Genomic DNA, 22656 nt, shown 5'->3' with positions numbered 1-22656 from the left:
ATTTGTATTTATAATTTTTGCTATGGGCTTGGGATTAGTGAAAAATTAATCCCGACCCAAATTCAGCACAATAGCTTTTAGCAACAACTTACCTTAATCTTAATCCTAATCTGGTTAATTGGTGGTATGGCCGGCCGACCTTATACGAGTTGGTGTTCAGCCGGATGGCGAGCGACAATGTCACGTAATTGGGTGGTCCTTGGCCACATGGACGTCCGGTCTATACGTTGTTTGGTCCCTCGGATGACGAGTGGCGAAGTCACGTGATTGGATAATTATGGTCATACGGACGTCCGGTCTGTACGGGTACAACGTAATTGGGTGGTCATTGACCACATGGACGTCCGGTCAATACGTTGTCTAGTCCCTACTGGTACAAAATGTATTATTGATATACCAATAGTATATAGGTTGTTTCATTAAATGGGTTATTCCTACCGATCTCTATTGTCCTTGTTTATGTATGTTGTGCATTCAATTGTAGTGGACTTCCCTCATTCCATGTATAGCTGCAATATGGATCCATAGGGGCTTTCTATCATCATATATTCTTATGGGAAGTGTAGCCATTTCTCGCCTTGGATTGTGGATGTTTGATTTGTCTGTGCTTCAACAAATGTAGGCAAGTTCACCTTTATTACCTCATGTTATTCAAATTTTCCTAAATATTTTATTTTAAAAATGTCTACGACCTTCTTAATATTCATCTTGGCCTCACTTTTCTGTCATTAATTTTTTTGGTATAGGATCTTGTTCCTGAATCTGAGCGTTTGATTGTTGGGGCTGTCCAGAACTCACTACAGTCTTTGATGGACTTATTGACCTATATTATGGAATCATAATTTCTGATACACGGGTGAGATTTTAAACATACATGTTCTACCATAAATATTTAATTTTTTTATTAAATATTTTGATATAGAAACATGATGATATTTTTGTAATAAATAAGAAAATTTTATATACCAATTTTAATCATAACTTGTATACAGAGTTAACACAGTGGCATAATTGTATATATAAAAAACAATTCTACACCAATTTTCATTTTAATCAGTATAGAAAGTGGTTTCCAATTATGGTTTTTTACTTTCAATCCAAAATGACATTTCTTCTTCCTTTCGTGACGAAGTTCAATTTATGTATGTTTCGTGAAGGTCTGGATGGTTTTGTGGCTCGAATGGTGGTTGATAGAGAATTGATTTTGATTTGGGGAAGACAGTGACATGCCTAACCTAGCCTAGTAAGATAGTAAGCAGTGATCAATCCAAATATTTCGGGAGTCGAAGATGAAAATGTCATCCAATTTTAATTTCCCACCCATGTTTGTTGGACTAGTGCGTATGTTTGTGTTCCCTAAGGTCGTGTAGTGGTAGACGTGGATGATGATGATGTTGGAGACATATTGGAGTGTGATGTAGTTATGGCCTGTGACATGGACGTTAGCATCACAACCGTTGACGATTTTGAAACTGTTGAAGATGAGGTCATGCTTTAGGTTAATGGGCATATTAGCGGGAAAAATGATTTAGAGATGTTTGTCTTAGATGATGGCGTGTCGGAGTATGCTCGCTCTTCCCGTCCATGGCGTCTTTGCCGAAGACAACGCTGCAGTTTGCCAACTTCTATCGGTTTGTCACCCAGTTCAGGTCGTAACGCCATCAGTTGTCGATTGGGTTTCAGGTGAGACACGCATGTTGTTAGTCTTTGGCTAGTGTTTGTCTTCTCCATAACAAGACATTGACCTTCCTGCATCACCAAAACAGAAAGTACCAAATTTTTAGTGTTTGAGAGTAAGGAGAAGTAAAAATATGTACTGTAGGTTATATGGCTGCAAATATATTGTTTACCATTGATATTTGTGGACTATGGCTTCGTGGTCAAGGTGTTGGTAGGGTAGTACAATAAGGTTGATGAGAGATTTCGAGGGTGAGAAGGAGACGGTGTTTCGAGGTGGAAGACCTTCGAAATTTCCTTTTTCGATGAGGCAAGAAGAAGGTCCGACATTTTGGTTGGTGAGAGATTTTTTTATCCTAGTTGTACCTTTAATTGGTATAAAAAGTTACACTTTCTATACCGATTTTAGAACTGATATAAAAAGTCAACACTTTATATACGCCCTATTTCTATACCGATTCCAAAATCGATATAAAAAACCCTTTTTTAACAAGTAAAATCAAATATTGTTTTAGTAGCTAGATTAGCTAAATTATCAATTATTTGAAATTTTAAAATCCATAAAACCATTTATAGACTTGTATTTATTGCATATACTATAAAGCTGGTATAAAAACTTGAACTACAACAAGTAGGTAACATTCCAATTGTACCATATATGGCCGAGTACTCCTTGATCATACTAGTATAGGTCTCATCTTTGGATGAGTACATATCGAACTACTAAGTTAGCATGTATTCGCCCAATCTCTATTTGGTCAATGCAAATTATATAGGACATTTAAACATAATAACCCATGATTAACTACAATGATTTAAAAATCAACAAGTATTTAGGTCAATGGCCCTAAATCCATCTAGGTAAAAAAGCCCATAAATTGTAAGTATAAAAGTGCGTTTTATAATGTATTTGATTACACTTTCATTAGTGTTGCATTTATTGCTTACTGAGGCTAACTTCAGTGTCATAGTGTCTTCTGTAGGCATACACCCCACCTAGTTCAAGGAGAATGAGTACTCAGAATGAGGATCAGTACCATAGAGTTTGAAGGTTGAAAGCATTTAAACGTCTTTGAAAGATACTTACATGGCTATTTAAGAGTAGTTGACGCTCACTGTGGGGTTAACTTGTATTTTGTGAAGAAAAACATTTATGGTTTTCACAAGAAGTAAGATGGTTGGAGAATGAGAAACAAGACCCTCCTCTATTGACATAACCATTAGAAGCTCCAAAGAAGATGTAGTCAGAGTTTGCTGAGTTTAAGAAAAAAAATGCTGAGGAGATGGATACCTTGAAGAAGAAAAATACAAGCCTGAAAAGAAGATTCAATTGGTAGTAATTACAAGGCTTAATACATATTTTGGTCCTTATATTCGACATTTTTTCTCAAAGTGGTCCTCATGTTTTTCCTACATTCAAAGTGGTATATTTTTTTTATAAATTTTGTTCAATTTGGTTCTTTTCGCTGACGACATCTAAACCGTTAACGACATAGTGTCAAAGTCAGCAATCACTGAATGACGTGACTGATTACTAACTTTGACACTATGTCATTAACAATTTAAACGCCTTCAACGAAAAGGACTAAATTGAACAAAATTTACAAAAAAGAGACTACATTTAATGTTGAAAAAACTTGAGAACCACTTTGAATAAAAATGACGAATATAAGGACCAAAAATGTATTAAGCCTAATTATAACGTACTTAAATATCTTAATAATTTTTTTTTTAGAAAAAATAGTAATTTTAACTTACTTAAATACATGTATACTAAAATAGAATAAATAAATTTGTTAAAATTAATATTTATTTTTTATACTCTTTTATCACATTAGTTGTCCCTTCTTACTTTTTTCATATGTGTCTTTGGTAAAATCAATAAATTAATTAATAATTTATCTGGTTGGGTTAAAAAAAATTAGCTTATAAATTAGTTTGATTAATATAAAAATATTTAATAAAATACATAAGAAAACTTTATTTTATGAATCTCCAACTTATAATCTGTACGTTAATTCAAAGTAGCTTGTATTTTATAACTTATATAATTTTATTCATATCATATATTATATTTTAACTTTTTTATTCTTATACTCTTTTGTTTATCATTACCTATTTTCAATTTTAGAGAAATAAAAATCCCTCTCCTCCCTCTTGTATCACATCATAAGCATCTATTCATGGTTGATTAAATATCTCTATTAAGATATTAAATATTTATTTTAATTATTACATTTATTTTATTATTTATTATGGTTACCTTTTTTATTTGTTATGTAGTTCAAATTAAAAGAAAAATATTCAACATTAACGAATGTTTTATTACGTAAAACGAAAAAATTATACATAATAAAAATTATAAAAAAGAAAATCTATAAGTAAATAAATATAAAATTGATTAATTAATTAGGTTAAATAAAATTACTTGTCCCAATAAAAAATATATTTAATTTATAAAAAATAGGTAAAAGTACTAAACTTTTGCCTTAAAAACTTATTTTTTAAATTTAAAATTATAATTACATAAAATATATTTAGAGAGAGATGAGTATTTCTTCTCCCGATGGATACACACACTCCGAGCATCTCTTGATGGTTGACCAATTCCATATTTTAAATATTGAATATTTATTTAAGTATTACAATATTTTTATTATTTAACCTGAAACTTTGTGAAACTGGCTTTAAATATGAGCTTGGATCGGACCGTAGAATTGTTGGAACAGAAGAGATATTAGGCATGAGGATGTGGAGAGAGAGATCATTGATAGTTTTGGTGTTTCTACTCCACCAAATTGATGGAGGAGATGGTTGCTCCCCCTCTTCCTGTGGCAAAATCACCAACATATCTTATCCATTCCGATTGAAAGGAGACCCAAAAGTGTGCGGTCGGTATGAGTTATCTTGTGAAAACAATATAACGGTGTTATCTCTGTTCTCTGGAACATTTCGTGTGGAGGCTATCAACTACAATAATTTCACAATCCGAGTGGCGGATCCTGGACTTCAACCCACAAACTGCTCCCTTCCTCGCTATTTCTTGTCTCCCACCAATTTCACTTATTTTGACTACGCCTTGAGTCCCCCCTACCTTGGTTGGTACCGTGATTGGCCTGATGATAGTGATAAGCTTTTGTACGAGTATATAGTGTTTTTGGATTGTAGTGATGGAGTGAGTGGGAACAGTAAGTATGTGGATACTGGTGGATGCGTGAATTGGGAGTCCAAGGGTTACATGTACGCTTTTGCTGGTGACCTATCAGCAGAGGACTTAGAAGTTGGTTGTGAAGTAAAGCTGGTTGCTCCCACATCTTGGTGGGGTTTGGACACAAATAATTATTCCTATGCCATCATACACAAAGCGCTACTTTATGGATTTCAGCTTTCATGGATTCGTCTCGCCTGTCATGATCGTTGTGCATATTATTTCGACTGCCATTTCCATTCTTCCAGCCTCACGCTTCAATGCCGGAATCAAGGTATGACGTAAAGGCTTTCTGGTTTTAGTTTTAATTAAATTTCAAATTTCGCATAATTTAAATATTCAATTTTTTTTATTTCAGTCTGTATTAAAAACAACAGTTTTTTTTTTTTTAAAATTATATCTTTTAATTGAGTTGATGTAGTTTAATTATTCTATTAACTAAATGACTTAATTGTTATATTAATTTCTTATTTTGTTTATTTGTTTCTATTTATTAGAAAATATGTGAGTTTCTTTTAATAAAATATGATTAGTGATTTTTGTTATTTTTACTAAAATCATTTTAATTAATAGTAGAGACAATAACAGTAACTTAGTCTTTAGAAATGATGACATAAAAATTATTAAAAGTATAACGATTAGATATCAATACAAACAATATATTTTTTGCTATTTTCTTTTTATGTACACTATTATTTAAAATTTTACATTTTTTCACATAACAACATAATTAAGCCAAATGATAGAACAATATAAAAGTCATGTCATTAGTTAATAGAAAATATTAAATGACAAAAGGTTCTATTAAATGACAAAATATTAATTAATTTCTGTAATTATCTTTATAATTTTAACAATAATGATATAATCTTTAATAATTAATAAATAATTCTTTTGTACTTGTTCTTTTATAAATTTTATTATAATTTTACCTTAATGTTCTGGAAGCTGTTCTTCACTATTAATTATTACAATAACTAAACTTTTAATTGTGTAAGTGTTTATTATAGTAAGAAAAGTACATGCCCTAGAAAATTTATTTTGGTATACACAAAAGTCCCTATTATAATAACGTTTTGGATTCAAAATTTCAAACTTTATAACAATAATCTTTCTCCAATCTATAATAATTTTACATCAACAAGTGTCTTTATAATTAATTTGGTATTTTATGTTAAAAGAAATTAATATTTTTCTTTCGTTAACCACTTACTAAAGGAAACTTTTGAGATGAAAATTAAGAAAATGATTATACTTTTATAGAAATATGAAATTTTGAGTATTTCAAATTTTTCGGGAGGGTTGCCTCGGTATAAATAAATTGACACCCTAATACACCATGAATTATGAGTTATAAGTTTATATTTTTTTTTCATATAATAGGTTTCATCTTTCATATTTGTATAGTTTTTTTAAAAAAATTCATTTGTTTGTTGGTCTTTCATGCTTATTAATTCTTTTATTTCTTTTTAATACGTTTTTCTGTGTCAACAAATGATAGACATGTTTTGAACTGTCAATTTAATTGAGATCTCAAATGTCTAGCATGAGCTTTAAAAAAATGCCAGTATTTATTCAATTAACTCCGTATATAAATTAGGTTAGATACTGATTATCACTAAAAACCGTTTTTTATCTATTATAACATGTTTTGACTGCTTTAAAAACTAGATTTTGACACTTTCTAAAACTAAGTTTCAAAAGTGTATAATTATAGTCATAGATTTCCATTCCACATTATCCATAAAGAGTCACTCTATTAATTAAATGTTTTTTTAAAACAAAAATTAATTTATTAGTTTTTTTTTTTTTACTTCTGTATTTTACCTTCATTATGCATGACCTCATGTAAAACATTTTTTTGTTGTTCAAAAAGAAATAAAAGCATTTAGACATCTTTGAACATTACCTTTCTGAAATTATGTATGCTGTCTTCCTCAGCGTTGTGATTATCTGATACTGATACTCTCTTCCTTTTTTGGATAAACAGCGTGGTGGGTTCGGCCGGTGGAACTTTTAATAGGTAAGAATTCTACCTATTTGGATTACCTCTATTTGAATTGGTACGTAATACTAGCAACTAATTTTGATTTTATAACTATCAGATTAGCTAATTTTTTTTTTCATGTTTAAAATTATATCTCTTAATTTAAATATTGATTTTCTTTATGTTTGTCTTCTAGATTAATATTCTTTCCCCTGCATTTCGAAAAGGTTATTTTCCTCTCTGTCAAATGTGACTTATACTGTGTTTTCTGAAGATTTATAAAATATGAATTTTAATGATTTTTAATCAAAAATTTAAATTTGTATTCTAGATATAAAATATTATTTGTGGAGATTTGTAATAATAGTCATAATTGAGAACAATGATTCAAAAGATAATAATTTACAAAAAAAAACGTAATAGAATTTCTAATAAAAGATACAAGACATAATAATAGAAATGCAAAAATATGATAATACTATAAAAACTAAATTATCTTTATTTAATTTATATATATATATATATATATATAACATTATCCTAAAATTCACGAAGAATTAGTACAGAATCTTAATATCAGTCAAAAGTAAAAGTGTTCAATCGAATGAATTGTTGTAAATAAAGCAACAGTTTGAGAAGATGAAAAGATGACAAACAAATGTAAAGGTACCGATGAATGAAACAATTAATTTTAATGTGTTGTGTGCTTATAAAAATTGAGTTATTAGTAATTTGAATAACACTTATTATTTCAATACATTAGAGTTGACGTCAATACATCAGAGATGACCTAAAAGAGAGAAACATAATGTAAAAAAAAAAAAGCCAATGCAACCAAACTATCTCATTAAAGTTTAGAATCATTACATAATATTCAATTTAATTTTATTAATAGACAATAGCTTGTATTTTGCTCTTCAATGAGATAAGATAATCTACTAGAAAATTGTAAAAATATAAAATAAAAATATTTAGTAGACTTATGATTAGAATGACATTAGGATAACCACTAACACGATCAACATTAGAACAAGCACACAATTCGAAGAAAGATTATGAAAGCAAGAGAAGACTCCGAAACTAGAATACAAAGATATGTAAATGCAGAGAACGATTGTCCAAAATGAACTATGATGGAAGAAACAACATATTGACTCAACATGTACAGCATAAAAAATATCACCAACAATAATAGTTAGATATACTAGATTGAAAACAATATAGTAAGATACACAGTGTGATTAAATAGAGGGACATCATTAGAAGACATATATTTAATATTAAGCTCAATAAGGGAATTGAGAGAGAAGATACTTATGAAACTTCAATCCCAAGATAATAATGAAGATGACTCAAATTCTTCGTTTCAAACTATTCTTTTTATCTGCTATTTTAACTACAATTTGATGGGATATCATATGCAATTATTTTCATGTCATCAATCAATATATAAAGAGAGAATAATAAACAATGAAAAATAGTCTTATCACCAAAAACGTTTTTTTTTATGTCCATCTAACAAATACCTTGTTAACGAATATAGACAACAATAATAAGAGTATGAATGGTTGCCATCATAACCATTAGGACAAAAGGTTTTTTCATAATTTTGAATATATTATTTAGTGACTAAATGAGCTTTGTAATTCTCAACAAATCCATTCAACTTTGATTTTATTTTGTTGACCTATCAAGAGCGAATGACTTGTTTTCCTAGGAAGAAATATCAAGTTCCGAATAGCAACCTTATATAAAAGTGAAAGTTCCTATTTGATAACTTGTTGCTAAAGTGGATTGAGGACAACCTCTTACGGGCTTGGACAAACTATGAATTATGGTTAAAAAGGAATCAAAAGGAAAAAAAAATAAAAGGAACAAGCAACATTTGGTGGACTAAAAACACATGGAAGATATCGAGGACAAGGACAATCAACAATCAGAAGATGTGCTTGAGAAGCCATGGAACATCTTTAATTGTAGTAGTAGAATATCATCCATAATTCTCAATTTTAATACAACAACATCATCATCACTTTTGGAAAAATGGATCAATATAAATCAGATCAAACTTTGTAAAATTGTGGGAGTTAGAAGGAAGTGAATAGAATGGAATGTACTAAAATAAATCAACATAACAAGAAGCATAGAGTTTGTGATTGGTAGGATCATAGCTACTATAATCTTTTTGACCATCTCAATAACTAAGAAAAATACATATTATAGAATGAGATGAAAACTTATAGTGTTTTACTTGTGGACGAGAAACAAAACAAGTAGAACCAAAACCTGTCAAGGAAGAGTAATCAAAAATATAACCATAGAACTTTTGAAAGAGAGACATATTACATGAACAACAATAAGAATAACTTCATTCCATATTTCATTGAGAATTCAAGCATACAATAGAAAAGAATGAGTAGATTCAAGATTGTGGTGATGTATTCTTTCAGCAACTTCATTCTATTAAGGAGTATATATAGTATAAAATGTTATGAAATAATTAACAAAATTTTGTACTCACCATCTATTTAATCACATAAATAAAACATTTAATAGTAACATTATGTGTAGTTTTAAGCATAATATAAAATATAAGATATACACACAAAAAAAAACTCATAATAATGTTTCGTAAATTAAATCCAATAATAATAAGTGTACTAGCAGGGACCGGACGCCGTACGGAAGGACATCCACGTCATCGGACCGACCGCCCATATTACCATACGGGACCCGGAAAACTACCCTTTTTACTCACTAATGGAGAGCGGTTACGTGTTGATGGGAGGACGCCCATGTGCCTGAACGGGCAGACGCCCATGTGCCCGTAATTACTCACTATTGTGAAAGGTTATGCATGGCAGGGTGGACACCCGTCCGCCCATACTTAAGACTCACCCGAAGTCGGCCGCCCAGGCCGTGTACCTGTCAGGACCGGCCGACCTTGAGGATTAGACCCGAGGGCGGCCGGTCGCGTTATTAATCATCTGAGTTTAAGGTAAGTAGGGTTCAAAAGCTATTGGGCTGAATTGGGTTGTGATTAACTTTTCACTAATCCCAAGCCCATAGCGAAAACTATAAATACAGATCCAGGGTGAGTGGTAGATAGGTTGCATTTATTGCACATTCATTACTGTTTGAGAAAAACGCCTTAGCTCTCAACTGACTTTGGCATCGGAGAATCTTTTGCAAGTCTCCCACCGGCGAACTGAGAAGTGAACACAGAAGATTCGACGTACGGAAGACGAGAAGAGAGTGACGTGGAAACGTGGGACCAGCACTGCCCCAATACCATACCGAACGCCTTTTGTCCACAATCCTAAAGACTAAGGCATTCGACCAAATAGCGGGCGGAAATCCGGCGGGGGAGGGCATTGATGGTGCGCACGACCTCTAAGTCGGATGGACTCAATGCTCCCACAGAGAACGCCTTTATGTTACGAGGCTCCCTCGTCCAGTAAAAAAGGAACAACGGGTTCCCTTCGCCATCATGAAATTCATGGCGGCCGGCGACGTCGATGATTACTTTGAAATAATGATTTTTGAAGTTCTTGAATGAATCCGCGAAAGGACGAAAAAGTGCTCTCTCTCGAACAGAGGTGAAGGACACCCAACCTCCGGTGGGAGGCGGACGGACTTCAAAATAATGAAAGAAGACAGGAATTGTGGGAGTCACGCCCACAGCTAAGCACATAGCCAAGAATGCTTGCACGACCGCTCATGAATTAGGATGCACTTGCACTAGAGCCACGTTAACCTCCTGGAGGACGGCCATTTGGAACTTGGTAAAAGGCACCCAGGTGAAGAGATGAGTAAAGAAATTCACGTACACGTAGAAGAAATCGTCCGGGCTCGACCTCTTCTCGTAGAAAACCCTTTCATTTCTCATACTAACTCCCGCTCGGATTAGTCTTGAGTGTTCTATATCCCAAACAATGTGTGTGCGGTTGACCCTCCACTCCAGATCCTTGCGGGAGCCATACGCAGAAGCATACAGACCAGGGACGTAAGGAGCCCAGTCAGATACCACTATCCCATAACCGTCCGGCTCGAAAGGAGAACCCTCTACCCGGACGCCGCCTTGAAGCAAGAAGAAAGGCACGCCGTGGAATATCCGATCGCCCGCCGTGTTCGACGCCTCCGGATCCGGCCCCGAAGACTCAACAGCCTCATCCAGGAAGCGAGAAGAGACCGAACTTGGAGAATCGCCGCCAACCCTTGCCGACCCCCCCCCCCCCCCCCCCCCGGACTCTGCCCGACGACTCAGAACCAGACTCAGTATGGACAACGGCCATTTATTACCTAAGGAAAAAAGAATTTCAAATCTTGAATAAAACGGAGAGAAGTGAAAATGACACCGTTCCCACACGCTATTTATAGGAAATTTAAGTGACCGTTGAAGGCATCTGCGCCGTCCAGATCCAACGCAACCAACGCCCCATGTGAAGGTGCTTCCCCTTCCGCCAGTATGGATGCGCCACGTGTTTTCCCGCCGAAAGTCCAAACTCAAAAGCCCACCAGATCCGGCCCAATTACGGACCGCTAGCCCACGCCGTGCAACCCTCGAAGTCCTACGTGCACTAGGGCTTGGGGGGCTTGTGTACCAGCAGGGACCGGACGCCGTACGGAAGGACATCCACGTCATCGGACCGACCGCCCATATTACCATACGGGACCCGGAAAACTACCCTTTTTACTCACTGATGGAGAGGGGTTACGTGTTGACGGGAGGACGCCCATGTGCCTGAACGGGCGGACGCCCATGTGCCCGTAATTACTCACTGTTGTGAAAGGTTATGCATGGCAGGGTGGATACCCGTTCGCCCATACTTAAGACTCACCCGAAGCCGGCCGCCCAGGCCGTGTACCCGTCAGGACCGGCCGGCCTTGAGGATTAGACCCGAGGGCGGCCGGTCGCGTTATTAATCATCTGAGTTTAAGGTAAGTAGGGTTCAAAAGCTATTGGGCTGAATTGGGCCGTGATTAACTTTTCACTAATCCCAAGCCCATAGCGAAAACTATAAATACAGATCCAGGGTGAGTGGTAGATAGGTTGCATTTATTGCACATTCATTACTGTCTGAGAAAAACGCCTTAGCTCTCAACTGACTTTGGAATCGGAGAATCTTTTGCAGGTCTCCCACCAGCGAACTGAGAAGTGAGCACAGAAGATTCGACGTACGGAAGACGAGAAGAGAGTGACGTGGAAACATGGGATCAGCACTGCCCCTCACATCCGAAACAATAAGTATTGCACACCCTTTGATAGGAACCAATGATGATGAATCATATATATCATAATGAATCAAGTCAAAAGGTGTGTAAAAGGTAGAAACATTATTGGTAAAAGGTAAAACGATAATTTTGACAAGTTTATAACCATAATATTAAAAATTATCACTAATTTGTAACTTACCTAAAACTCTAGTGGAAACTAAGTAATTTAACTAGGATAAAATAACATGATAAAGGCGAGAATGCTATAAATAGAAGCTAGAAGATAAATGAATAGTAGATGTTGGATTATTCATCCCATCTAACATATAAATAGAAGTTGAATTGTATATTAGATCCACTTGCATTTAGATAGAGTAAAGAACCAATTAACCCTCTAAACTTAGTTGCATTAATTGATTGTCCAACTTCGCTTAAGTCCATGTAGCAATTAGTGGCTATTGGAGTGGCAACTGCCTTGCAATACTAAAAACAATATTTTAACGGCCTCAAAAATGTTTCATGTTCTAGTTGTTTAACTAGCACCAAGAAGTAAGTCAATTCACCCATCATGGACATCTAAATTTCACCTTGCATAGCTGAAACAAAATCCTCACACAAGGAATTGTTATTAGAGCCAAAGATTATGTCATTAACCTACACTTAAACAAGTATAACATCTTTTTCATGTTTTCTAATGAAGAGTATTTTATCAATAGCACCTCTAATATACCATTTTAATAATAGAAATTGCTTAGCCTCTCATACCACTGAGTGGTGCTTGTTTTAAACCATACAAGACCTTTTTCAATTTGAAATCACAATTAGGTTAAAGATGATCTTCAAAACCAGGTGATTGTGATACAAATATTTCTTTTAAGAAACCTTTCAAATATGCACTTTTAACATCCATTTGGAACAATTTGAAACTACACATATAAGCATATGCTAATAACAATCTAACAACTTCTAGCCTAGCAACAAGTGCATGTGTTTCATCAAAATCAATTCCTTCATCTTGATTATAGTCTTTTGCAACTAGTATAGCCTTGTTCCTAACAATATTACCATCTTCGTCCATTTTATTTCTAAATACCCATTTGGTGCCAATCACATTCATATAATTACTTGTAGGAATTAGACACCACACATAATTTCTAGTAAACTAATTAAGTTCATCTTGCATAGGAACAATCCAACTATTATCATTCAATGCATCATTAACAATTTTAGTTTCAACGTGTAATACAAAGGCATCATGTTCACAAAAATTATTAAGCTCGAGTCTAGTATAAACTCCCTTATCAATTTCACCAATGATAGTCCTTTAAGATTTTTCCAATCCTTAGGCAAGCTGTGTGAACAAGAGTTTCAGTTATTGGTTCATGGCTACAAGATGGTTCAACTTTAACTTCAATTCTCTTTTTCTAAAAAACTTGATCTTGCAATTTTAGATTCATCAAATACAATATGCAGAGATTCCTCAACAATCATGAGTCTTTTATTGTATACCTTAGACGCATGACTATTTGAAACATAACCAAGAAAGATTCCTTCATCATCTTTTGCATCAAACTTGCCAAATTTTTCTTTGTCATTGTTTATAATAAAACATATACAACAAATTTTTTTTTTAGAGGAGTTATGATAGGCCTTCTTCCTTTATAAACCTCATAAGGGGTTTTCTTTAAAATAGGCTTAATCAACAAATTGTTTAAAACATACTAGTTGTGTTGAAAACATCAACCCAATAGTATTTTGGCAATAAAGGTTCATTCAATATGGTTCTAGCTAGTTCTTCTAGTGATCTATTATTTCTCTCAACCACACCATTTTGTTGAGGAGTTCTAGGAGCAGAAAAATTGTGTTGTATACCTGTCAGAGCGGTGCAGCGAAATGATTGCGTGTTTGGACAAAAAACAAGATGTCGAGGTGAATTGATTTCTTGTGCTTTGAAAAATAATTTTCTTCTCTCTTTATAAAATTTACTTAACAAATAATATAAACAACAATAAAGAGTGTAGGGAAACAAAGATTTGCACAAGGAATTTTATATTGGTTCATATCACAAGGATCCTACATCCAGTTCCTAACCCCAAACAAAGATTAACTATCCATTAACATAAAACCAATAAACCCTTAAAATCACAAAAAAAAAAACAAGTTTAAGGGTTTAGAAACACCTCTCTTGTTACCCCAAGAGATGATACTCTCTTCCCCTAAAAATCATAAGGGATAAACACCTCCTCTGAATGTTTGATGAAGAATGAACACTTCCTTTGAATCTTCACAAAGGATGACAAGCTTCACTCAGCAACAACAACAACACTCAATCACAATCCTGGTGAAAGTTCTCGCTCTATACCAACACCAAGTTCTCAAAGTCAAAGCACAAGGGTTACACAAACCCTATGTCACATTTCACTCAATTTAACAAGTGTAGTTGTGTGTTAGAATGAGAGTCTAAAACATCTTTATAAAGACCACACTCAAGGACACCTCCAAAAATCTATTGTTAGCTTTCTCTCATGTGATAATCGATTATCGAAATAAGATAATCGATTATGCATTTAATGAATTCACAACAGTAAAAAACATGCTAAAAAACTCCAATAGCTAGTCGTGATAATCGATTATGGTAAGTCGTAATCGATTATGGATAATCGATTATCATTCTCTGGTAATCGATTATTCTAGAGCCTAAACTAAAGTTTTTAGAAAAATTTAAAAACCTATTTATGATAATCGATTATCTTAAGTAGCTAATCGATTATTGCAGAGCTTTTTGACTAAAAAGCGAATATTAAAGCATAAATTATAAGGAATCAAAAAAAACATTAGGTCCTATACAAAAACTTCTTATTACAAAATCTTTAGCACATAAAATAAGTCTTCATGAAGGTCTTCTTATAATGTGAGTTCTTGAGACTTGATTTGGAATCATCAAAACTTCAATGCTTCCTCTTTTTGCTAACAATCTCCCCACTTTTTATGATGATGAAATACTCCTTTGGTTTAAAGTCTTTTGTAACCTATATTCATAATTTGTACTCATACACAACTTAAGGAAGAAAGCATTAGCAGAAAAGAGATAAACATTTTAAAGCTTTTAAACAAAATATTTCTTCTCCTTTTTTCATCCTTAACAAAAAGTTGTATAAGAAGACACTTCCCCTAAAAGAATACTCCCCTTAATATAAGCCATAAACAAATAAAGGAACATAACGAATTGCATTAAAGGGAAAAAGGGAGTATATTACAAAACAAATAAGTAAAATTATATTAAGATTCACCCATAATAGTCAAACAATGCAAGGGTAAACTAGCTAAATAAAACATAAGATAAAGACACCATCATAAGATTCACCCATAATAGTCAAACTATCAATTTTAGTTCATTGATCTACAAAATCATCCCATAATCAACTATCACATTACTCAAGGAAATCAACACATTATCTCAAACTGAGTATCCAATCAACAACCACATCTTGGCACATAAAAATATAATGATAAGTGTCACCCCCACCACTCTATTCAAGACCTTCACTGAGCAAGTACACATTATCATACCTATATATAGTGTCACTTTCCACCATTCTTGCAAGAGCTTCACCGGACAAGTACATATTGTCATTCCCCACCACTCTTCTAGGGAGCTTCTCCAAGGAAGTACACGATGCACCTCTCACCACTTTATTCAAGAGTTTTACTGAGCAAATGAAGTGTTATCCTCACCATTGTCCTAGGGAGCTTCATCACGCAAGTACGTGATGTCACTTTCCACCACTCTTACAACGAGCTTCCCTGGGCCAGCGTACATAAATCTCATTCATAACTTGGCTAAGACCCATATTCATCACATATACCAATCCACTAAGATTCTACACAAGAAACTCATCATTCTCAAACATACTTAAACATCAACAATATGACTTAACATAATAAACATATTCATCAAGCAACATGCCCAAAGCATTCAATCCACCACAACTAATGTAACCATATCCACACATGCTCATATATAATAGTTATAGGTAAGTAACAATTCATGAAAGAAAATCATAGGCATTCTAAAAATATAACTCTATCTTGGTAAGATCAACTTCTATTTACATGCATCAATTTAACGATCTGGTTCATCTCTAATTAACGATAAAGTTAACCTTAATCTTAGAAACCCATAAATAACTAAAATAACGTATTAGAATCAGCGTTTCTTGCCCAACTAAAAATTTTGTTGGGAATTCAAGTGTGAGTCTAAGTCTCACATTGGATAGAAATGAGATGGTAGAGCAGTATATAAAGATGAAATACACATTAATCAATTGCCTTAAGGTGTTGGGTAGAGAGTGATATCAATCCCTTATGTGGTTGGGCTTAGATCTTATTAGTGTTTGTGTCTCCCCTGTTAACCTCCTTCTCAAAACTTTAAAATCCCCAAACCCCAAGATCATGTCTAAATCAATCATTCTTGAAACTAAAAAGTAATCATCAACAAATTAACTATTCTAATAACTAGAAATTCAAATTTCCAAAATCGTGCTTTAGTTTTAGCTAGTTTAAAATGTCGAATTTGTCTTTAAAAACTAGATTTAGAAAATTATAAATTTCAGTAAATTGGAAAACCAAAATCACTTTTTTGAATGTAATGAATAAAAAAGGGAGTTAGATTTGAGGGATGTTAGGTTTTAAACTTGCTTTTATTAAGTTTAAAATATTAAGTAAATTCATATTTCAACAGTCATGTAAAACAGTACTACTATAAGTGGTTAACGGTAATATTTGTTCCATCAGCGACATCATGCATATGTTCCTCCTTAAATATATGTATATTTTTTTTTTATCAGCAAATATATGTGTATTCGTATACATTAATTTAATCCAGATAAGTGTATGGATTACTCTGTAACAATTTTAAGCAAAGATTTTACTATAGGATATATAACATAATTCAGAAAATGAGTAAAATACCAAATTGTTCCCTGGATTATTACCGTTTATTTTGACCCTTTATATAAAAGAATATTTTACTTTTGATTTTGTCATTCCATTTATTAACTCAAAGATTATCTTTTTTTTTTGCAGACACTATTTTTGCTATCAGGAATGGTGAGTTCCTCCATTTCTATATAAGTAAAAATGAAAAGAAAAGTTTACTGTCTCTATAACAGGGTTCCGTTCCTCTATTTCTACATGTTATAAATAATAAATATAATGGAACAAGTTTCTTTATAATATATTTATTTGAAAAAATATAAAAAAAAATAATTAAATTACTTAAAAGTTAAAACTAATTTATATATAAACTAAATTGTAGACCTTCTTTTATATAACTTTCTAAAACTTTATTTCTAATTTATAGATAATATGATTTCTTTTTTATCTTTCTATTTTTCTTTTGTAAGAATACATATAAAGAAAATTTTCCAAATATAACTAATATTATTTATACAAACTATTTTTGCCAAAATTGTTATATAATAGTTTCACATTATTATTATTAGTTTTTTATTTTGATGACATCTATGATTTTGATTCCTGAACACTTATAATAACATACTTTTAAAAATAGCAATATGTGTATACGTGGTAAGAGAGTCACTCTTTCTTCTTTGTTTTATTGAGTAATTACGTGAGCAACTATATTTTTTAAACAGATTTAGCGACCTTTTTATTAATATAATAACAATAATAAACGTAAATAAATATAAAAATTTATCGATTTTATTATTATTATTAAATTAATAAAAAAGTTGAAAAGTGGTTATCTTTTAGCTCAATAAAGGTGTCAAGATATTTCTTCTTATTTTTTTTATTACATCCTGATGACATTAGTTATTTTAATTCACAGGATTGCTTACAATACAAAACCAAAATGTTCAAACTTATTTTGATAGAAGTGAATATGGATATACATATGGATATTCATTTGCGTTGGGACATTATGTTATACCATACTTCATAGTTAGATATGTTGTTGGCACGATATTGTTTATTGTTTTTTTGGTATACAAGTGGAGAAGAAGACATTCCTCAGCATATGAAAATATTGAAAATTATTTACAGCAAAATAGTTTGATGCCTATTCGATACTCATACAAGGAGATTAAAAAGATGACCAGAGGTTTCAATGAAAAATTGGGTGAAGGAGGTTATGGTTTTGTATTCAAGGGGAAGTTGCGTAGTGGACCATGTGTTGCTATAAAAGTGTTACGAAAATCAAAAGGTAAAGGAGAAGATTTTATCAACGAAGTTGCAACAATTGGAAGAATACATCACCAAAATGTAGTGCATTTAATTGGATATTGTGCTGAGGGCTCAAAACGTGCCCTTGTTTATGAGTTCATGTCTAATGGATCTCTTGACAAGTTTATATTTTCTAAAGAAGGAAATCTACATTTAACCTATGACACAATACATGATATAGCAATTGGAGTAGCACGTGGAATTTCATATCTACATCATGGATGTGAGATGCAAATTTTGCATTTTGACATTAAACCCCACAACATCCTCCTTGATGAAAAATTCACCCCAAAGATATCTGATTTTGGATTGGCAAAACTATATTCAACAGATAAAAGTGTTGTGACTATGACAGCAACAAGAGGAACAATTGGGTACATGGCTCCAGAGTTGTTTTATAAAAATGTTGGAAGAATATCACATAAGTCTGATGTTTATAGTTTTGGAATGTTTTTGATGGAAATAGCAAACAAGAGGAAAAACCTAAACCTCCATGCAGAGCATTCAAGCCAACTTTACTTTCCCTTGTGGATTTATGATCAACTTGGCAAAGGAAAAAATATAGAAATGGAAGATGTCACCGAGAATGAGAACAAAATTGTAAAAAAGATGATCATAGTTTCACTTTGGTGTATACAATTGAAACCAAATGATCGCCCTTCCATAAATAAAGTAGTGGAAATGCTTGAAGGAGACATTGCAAACCTAAAATTACCTCCAAAGCCTTCTCTGTATCCACATGACACATCGGAAGATGGTGAAAGAATATTCTCTAACCAAACAACATTGTCCCACTTTGTTGGTTCTTCAAGTTTATCCAGTGAAGAAAAGATTGCCTCTAATGTTACCTTAGACGAAAGTATTTGATAGTGTAAATTATTTATTTACATCCAACTATTTGACTTTGAACATTTTTCCTTTGTAATATTTTGTGACTTATTTCTTATTGTTTTATACTTCATATTTTAAATATTATGATTTACCAAATTTAAACATTTGTTCAAAGTTTTCAATCTGTTTATTATATATATATATATATATATATATATATATATATATATATATAAACCTAACTTAATCGAATATAATAATAAATATGATAAAAAATGAGAAATTAAATTTAGTTAAAATAAATAATTAAACAGATATATTTTCTTGTATGTGTTTCTACTAAATTCTAGAATAATTGAGATTGTGTTGTAAGGTAGGTAACAGTGAAAGATTATATTTGAATGTAACCAAATAATTTAGGAGTCATCAAATCAATAATAATTAGTTACTTTAATTAGATTTATATTAATTTCATTCTAATAATAACGTATTTTAATAAAAACTTTTATGAGCGTGAAATAAAATTAATCATTCAAATTCATTTCATCTCAAATGACATTACTAGAGCTATCACTTTAATTTTTAACCCACGGATCAACCTTGACATTTTTAAGTGTTAAGCTCCAATTTTGTGACCTACAGAGCAAGGGGCTTCTTTAAAACCTCGCCCCCCCCCCCCCCCCCCCCCCCCCCCCCCCCCCCAAGCCCCTTATGAGGTGGGTTGGTAGCCCTTCATCTCCTTTTTTTCAAAACATGAACGAAAAAGTATTCTTCTATGTCACCTGAGCTGAAACGAAACCTAACATTTTCCAATTACCATTGTCTTTCGTTGAGCTCGATAACAATACATAGTGGTTAGGGTGACGACGATAGAGACGACGATGAACGAGTAAAAGGAGAGAATCGTCGAGGTTACCATTTCTTTTAATATTTTATGCAATATTTGCTTTTGTTTATCAGTCGACAACAACAATTCTTTGTTTCACATTGAATTTCTTCATTTTTTAAAAGCACTTCAGCCACTTCTACATAACCCTTTGTCTTGATGCTTGATTTGGTTGATGGGATATGTGGATTGAGTTTACTTATGTTCTGGGTCTGATTTTTATTTTTACGTTTGCAGAGTTATGGTTTCCAGGAGAGCAGGTGTGTTAGTGCACTAGTTTCCAAGGGATTAGAGTTTAATAGGTAAAACCTAGGCTCTTTCACCTAAGGGATTAGGGCTAGAGTGTTTTTGTGGATTGACTTTAATAAATTGATGGAGATGAGATGAGATTGTGTATGCACAAGAGTGAATTAGGTGAAATCTAACCTTAGCAATGTCATTTCATACCATTTCTAGTCTATTCCATTTCTAAGTGTCTTCAAACACTAAAGTCCAACCATGTGTAAATTTATATTTCTTGCACATGCTTGTAAATGGATGTTACGTTCTTGAGTCTATATGAGTTGTTAATCGCATAATTATCTAGTATTACGAGTCTCTTGGGAAAATGATACATGGTCTTACCATGGTTTATTACTTGAAGCAATTCGGTGCACTTGCCGAACTACCCAACAGACAACCACCTATTTGCCAATAGAGAGAAATGCACATTTAGTGAGGATAGTGTTATATTCTTAGGCTTCATAGTCAATAAGCATGGAGTCCGTGTTGATCCCACCAAGGTGAAGGTCATCTAAGAGTGGCCAAATCCCGAAAATGTAGGAGAGGTTAGGAGTTTTCATGAGTTAGCCTCCTTTTATATTAGATTTGTACCTAACTTCTCTCAAGTATAGTATCACCACTCAACGAGTTGGTGAAGAAGGATGTAAAATTTGAGTGGGGAGAGAGACATGAGTTGGCTTTCAAGCAACTAAAAGAAAAGCTCACCAATGCAATTTTTCTAACTCTTCCAAATTTTTCCAAAACATTTGAGATAGAATATGATGCAAGTGGCGTGAATAGGTGAAGTTTTGTTACAAGATGGCCACCTCATTGCCTACTTTAGTGAAAAACTTAATGGTGCTACTTCTAACCATCCCACCTATGATAAAGAGTTGTATGCCTTAGTTAGGTCCCTTCAAAGTTGGGAGCACTATATAGTGATCATGAATCACTCAAGGATTTGAGGAGACAATACAAATTGAACAAAAGGCAAGCAAGATGGATGGAATATCTAGAACAATTCCCCTATGTGATCAAGTACAATAAGGGAAAGTCTAACATTGTGGTGGATGCCTTCTTTAGGGGGCACAATCTCTTTTCCAAACTTGGTTCCCATACTCTAGGATTTGAATACATAGGTCAAATGTATGAACAAGATGATTTCTTTTCATCTGATAACTTTTTGGCAAGTATACCAAATCGTTCCAAGTAATATAGAGTAAGTTCAAAGTATCGTTCTCCCAAGGAACTTGTGCAACACATGACAATTCTTCCTTTTATAACTCAATTAGACATCAAAGTGTACAAAAAACACAAGAAACTCTTTTTGGTATTTTTATCAAACAGTTGGTGTGCAAGGAATTATATTTAAAAGAAACTTTGTTGGAATTGGGTTTCATGAATAAAATGCTAATCCCTTAGTCAATTTAACATACAATTTGCATTAAGTCCGATGTTAAGAATGACCAAGTTATTGAGTCTATCCCTAGATCCCAAATCACTTAGGTGCTCTATCTATGTCCATGTTCAAAGTTACTTTCCGGTAATCAGAAACATTCAAATAACATTATATTTCCATACAATGATAGTAAATTCAAGAAAGAGCATATGAACGAACAACAATATATTGAACAGGAAAAGTACATCACAGTGAGTTCATTACATCCAATTCCAACGAAAGAAAAACTACTCCTAGTCATCTAAACGTACACATTTGAAGCAATCCCTTGCAAAAATGGTGTCTTGATGCCTTGAAGTAGTCTCCGGAAGTTCCTGAGATGTTTTCGTTTCTTTCTTTTGTCCGGAACTTCTGTTCGAAGAAGTTGGTTCTGTCGCTCTGTCACGTCTTTTAAAGCCACTTAAATTCGTTAATTCGCTCAGCGCAAATGTACTGGTGCGCTATGCGAATTGTACTGGTGCGCTATGCGAATTTTCTTAACTGCTGCACTTTAACTGATGTTATTCGCTCAGCGCACATGTATTGGTGCGCTATGCGAATTTACTTCTTCTGGCAGTGCGAATTTTGGCTTTCGCTTTGCGAAAATTGGCTGACAGAGTCTAAATAATACACCATTCCCTGTACAATATTTTACATAACAATCTACTACCTATTACAACTTTTCAATGAGGAACAACATGAATAATTACAAGATTGAGCTCATTTATAAGTATAAAAATAACTCTTTTTCACACTTATCACATCCATTTTTCCATGTTGTAAAAATAAGGTTCAAAGGGGGTTCTATGTGTCCAAAGGGTACCCTTTCAAAGAGGAAAAATTATGTGTGCCTTAAGGATCCCATAGGAAACTCCTCATCAAGGAGTCACATGAGAGAGGTCTTA

General features: G+C 33.2%; 1 protein-coding gene across 1 annotated transcript; it reads left to right on the top strand.

Annotated features, from left to right (window-relative positions):
• The first annotated feature begins 4381 nt into the window (after window positions 1-4381).
• LOC128197705 (LEAF RUST 10 DISEASE-RESISTANCE LOCUS RECEPTOR-LIKE PROTEIN KINASE-like 2.1) lies at window positions 4382-19328 on the top strand. The gene is made up of 4 exons (XM_052880064.1): window positions 4382-5159; window positions 6876-6908; window positions 17175-17198; window positions 17941-19328. The coding sequence occupies exons 1-4, from the start codon at window positions 4421-4423 to the stop codon at window positions 19200-19202; spliced, it is 2058 nt and encodes a 685-aa protein (XP_052736024.1). The 5' UTR covers window positions 4382-4420; the 3' UTR covers window positions 19203-19328.
• The last annotated feature ends 3328 nt before the right edge of the window (window positions 19329-22656 follow it).

Source organism: Vigna angularis, chromosome 7 (assembly GCF_016808095.1).
Source record: "Vigna angularis cultivar LongXiaoDou No.4 chromosome 7, ASM1680809v1, whole genome shotgun sequence".
Classification (NCBI taxonomy): Eukaryota; Viridiplantae; Streptophyta; class Magnoliopsida; order Fabales; family Fabaceae; genus Vigna; species Vigna angularis.
Note: the sequence above shows the minus strand (reverse complement) of the source record. Positions and strands in the feature narration are given on the sequence as shown.

Bases quoted from the DNA above. Each gene is read 5' to 3' on its own strand.
- LOC128197705 (XM_052880064.1), top strand. From the start codon at position 4,421: ATGAGGATGTGGAGAGAGAGATCATTGATAGTTTTGGTGTTTCTACTC. The intron at 6,909-17,174 runs GTAAGAATTCTA...TTTTTTTTGCAG, and splicing joins GCCGGTGGAACTTTTAATAG to ACACTATTTTTGCTATCAGG. The intron at 17,199-17,940 runs GTGAGTTCCTCC...TTTAATTCACAG, and splicing joins TATTTTTGCTATCAGGAATG to GATTGCTTACAATACAAAAC.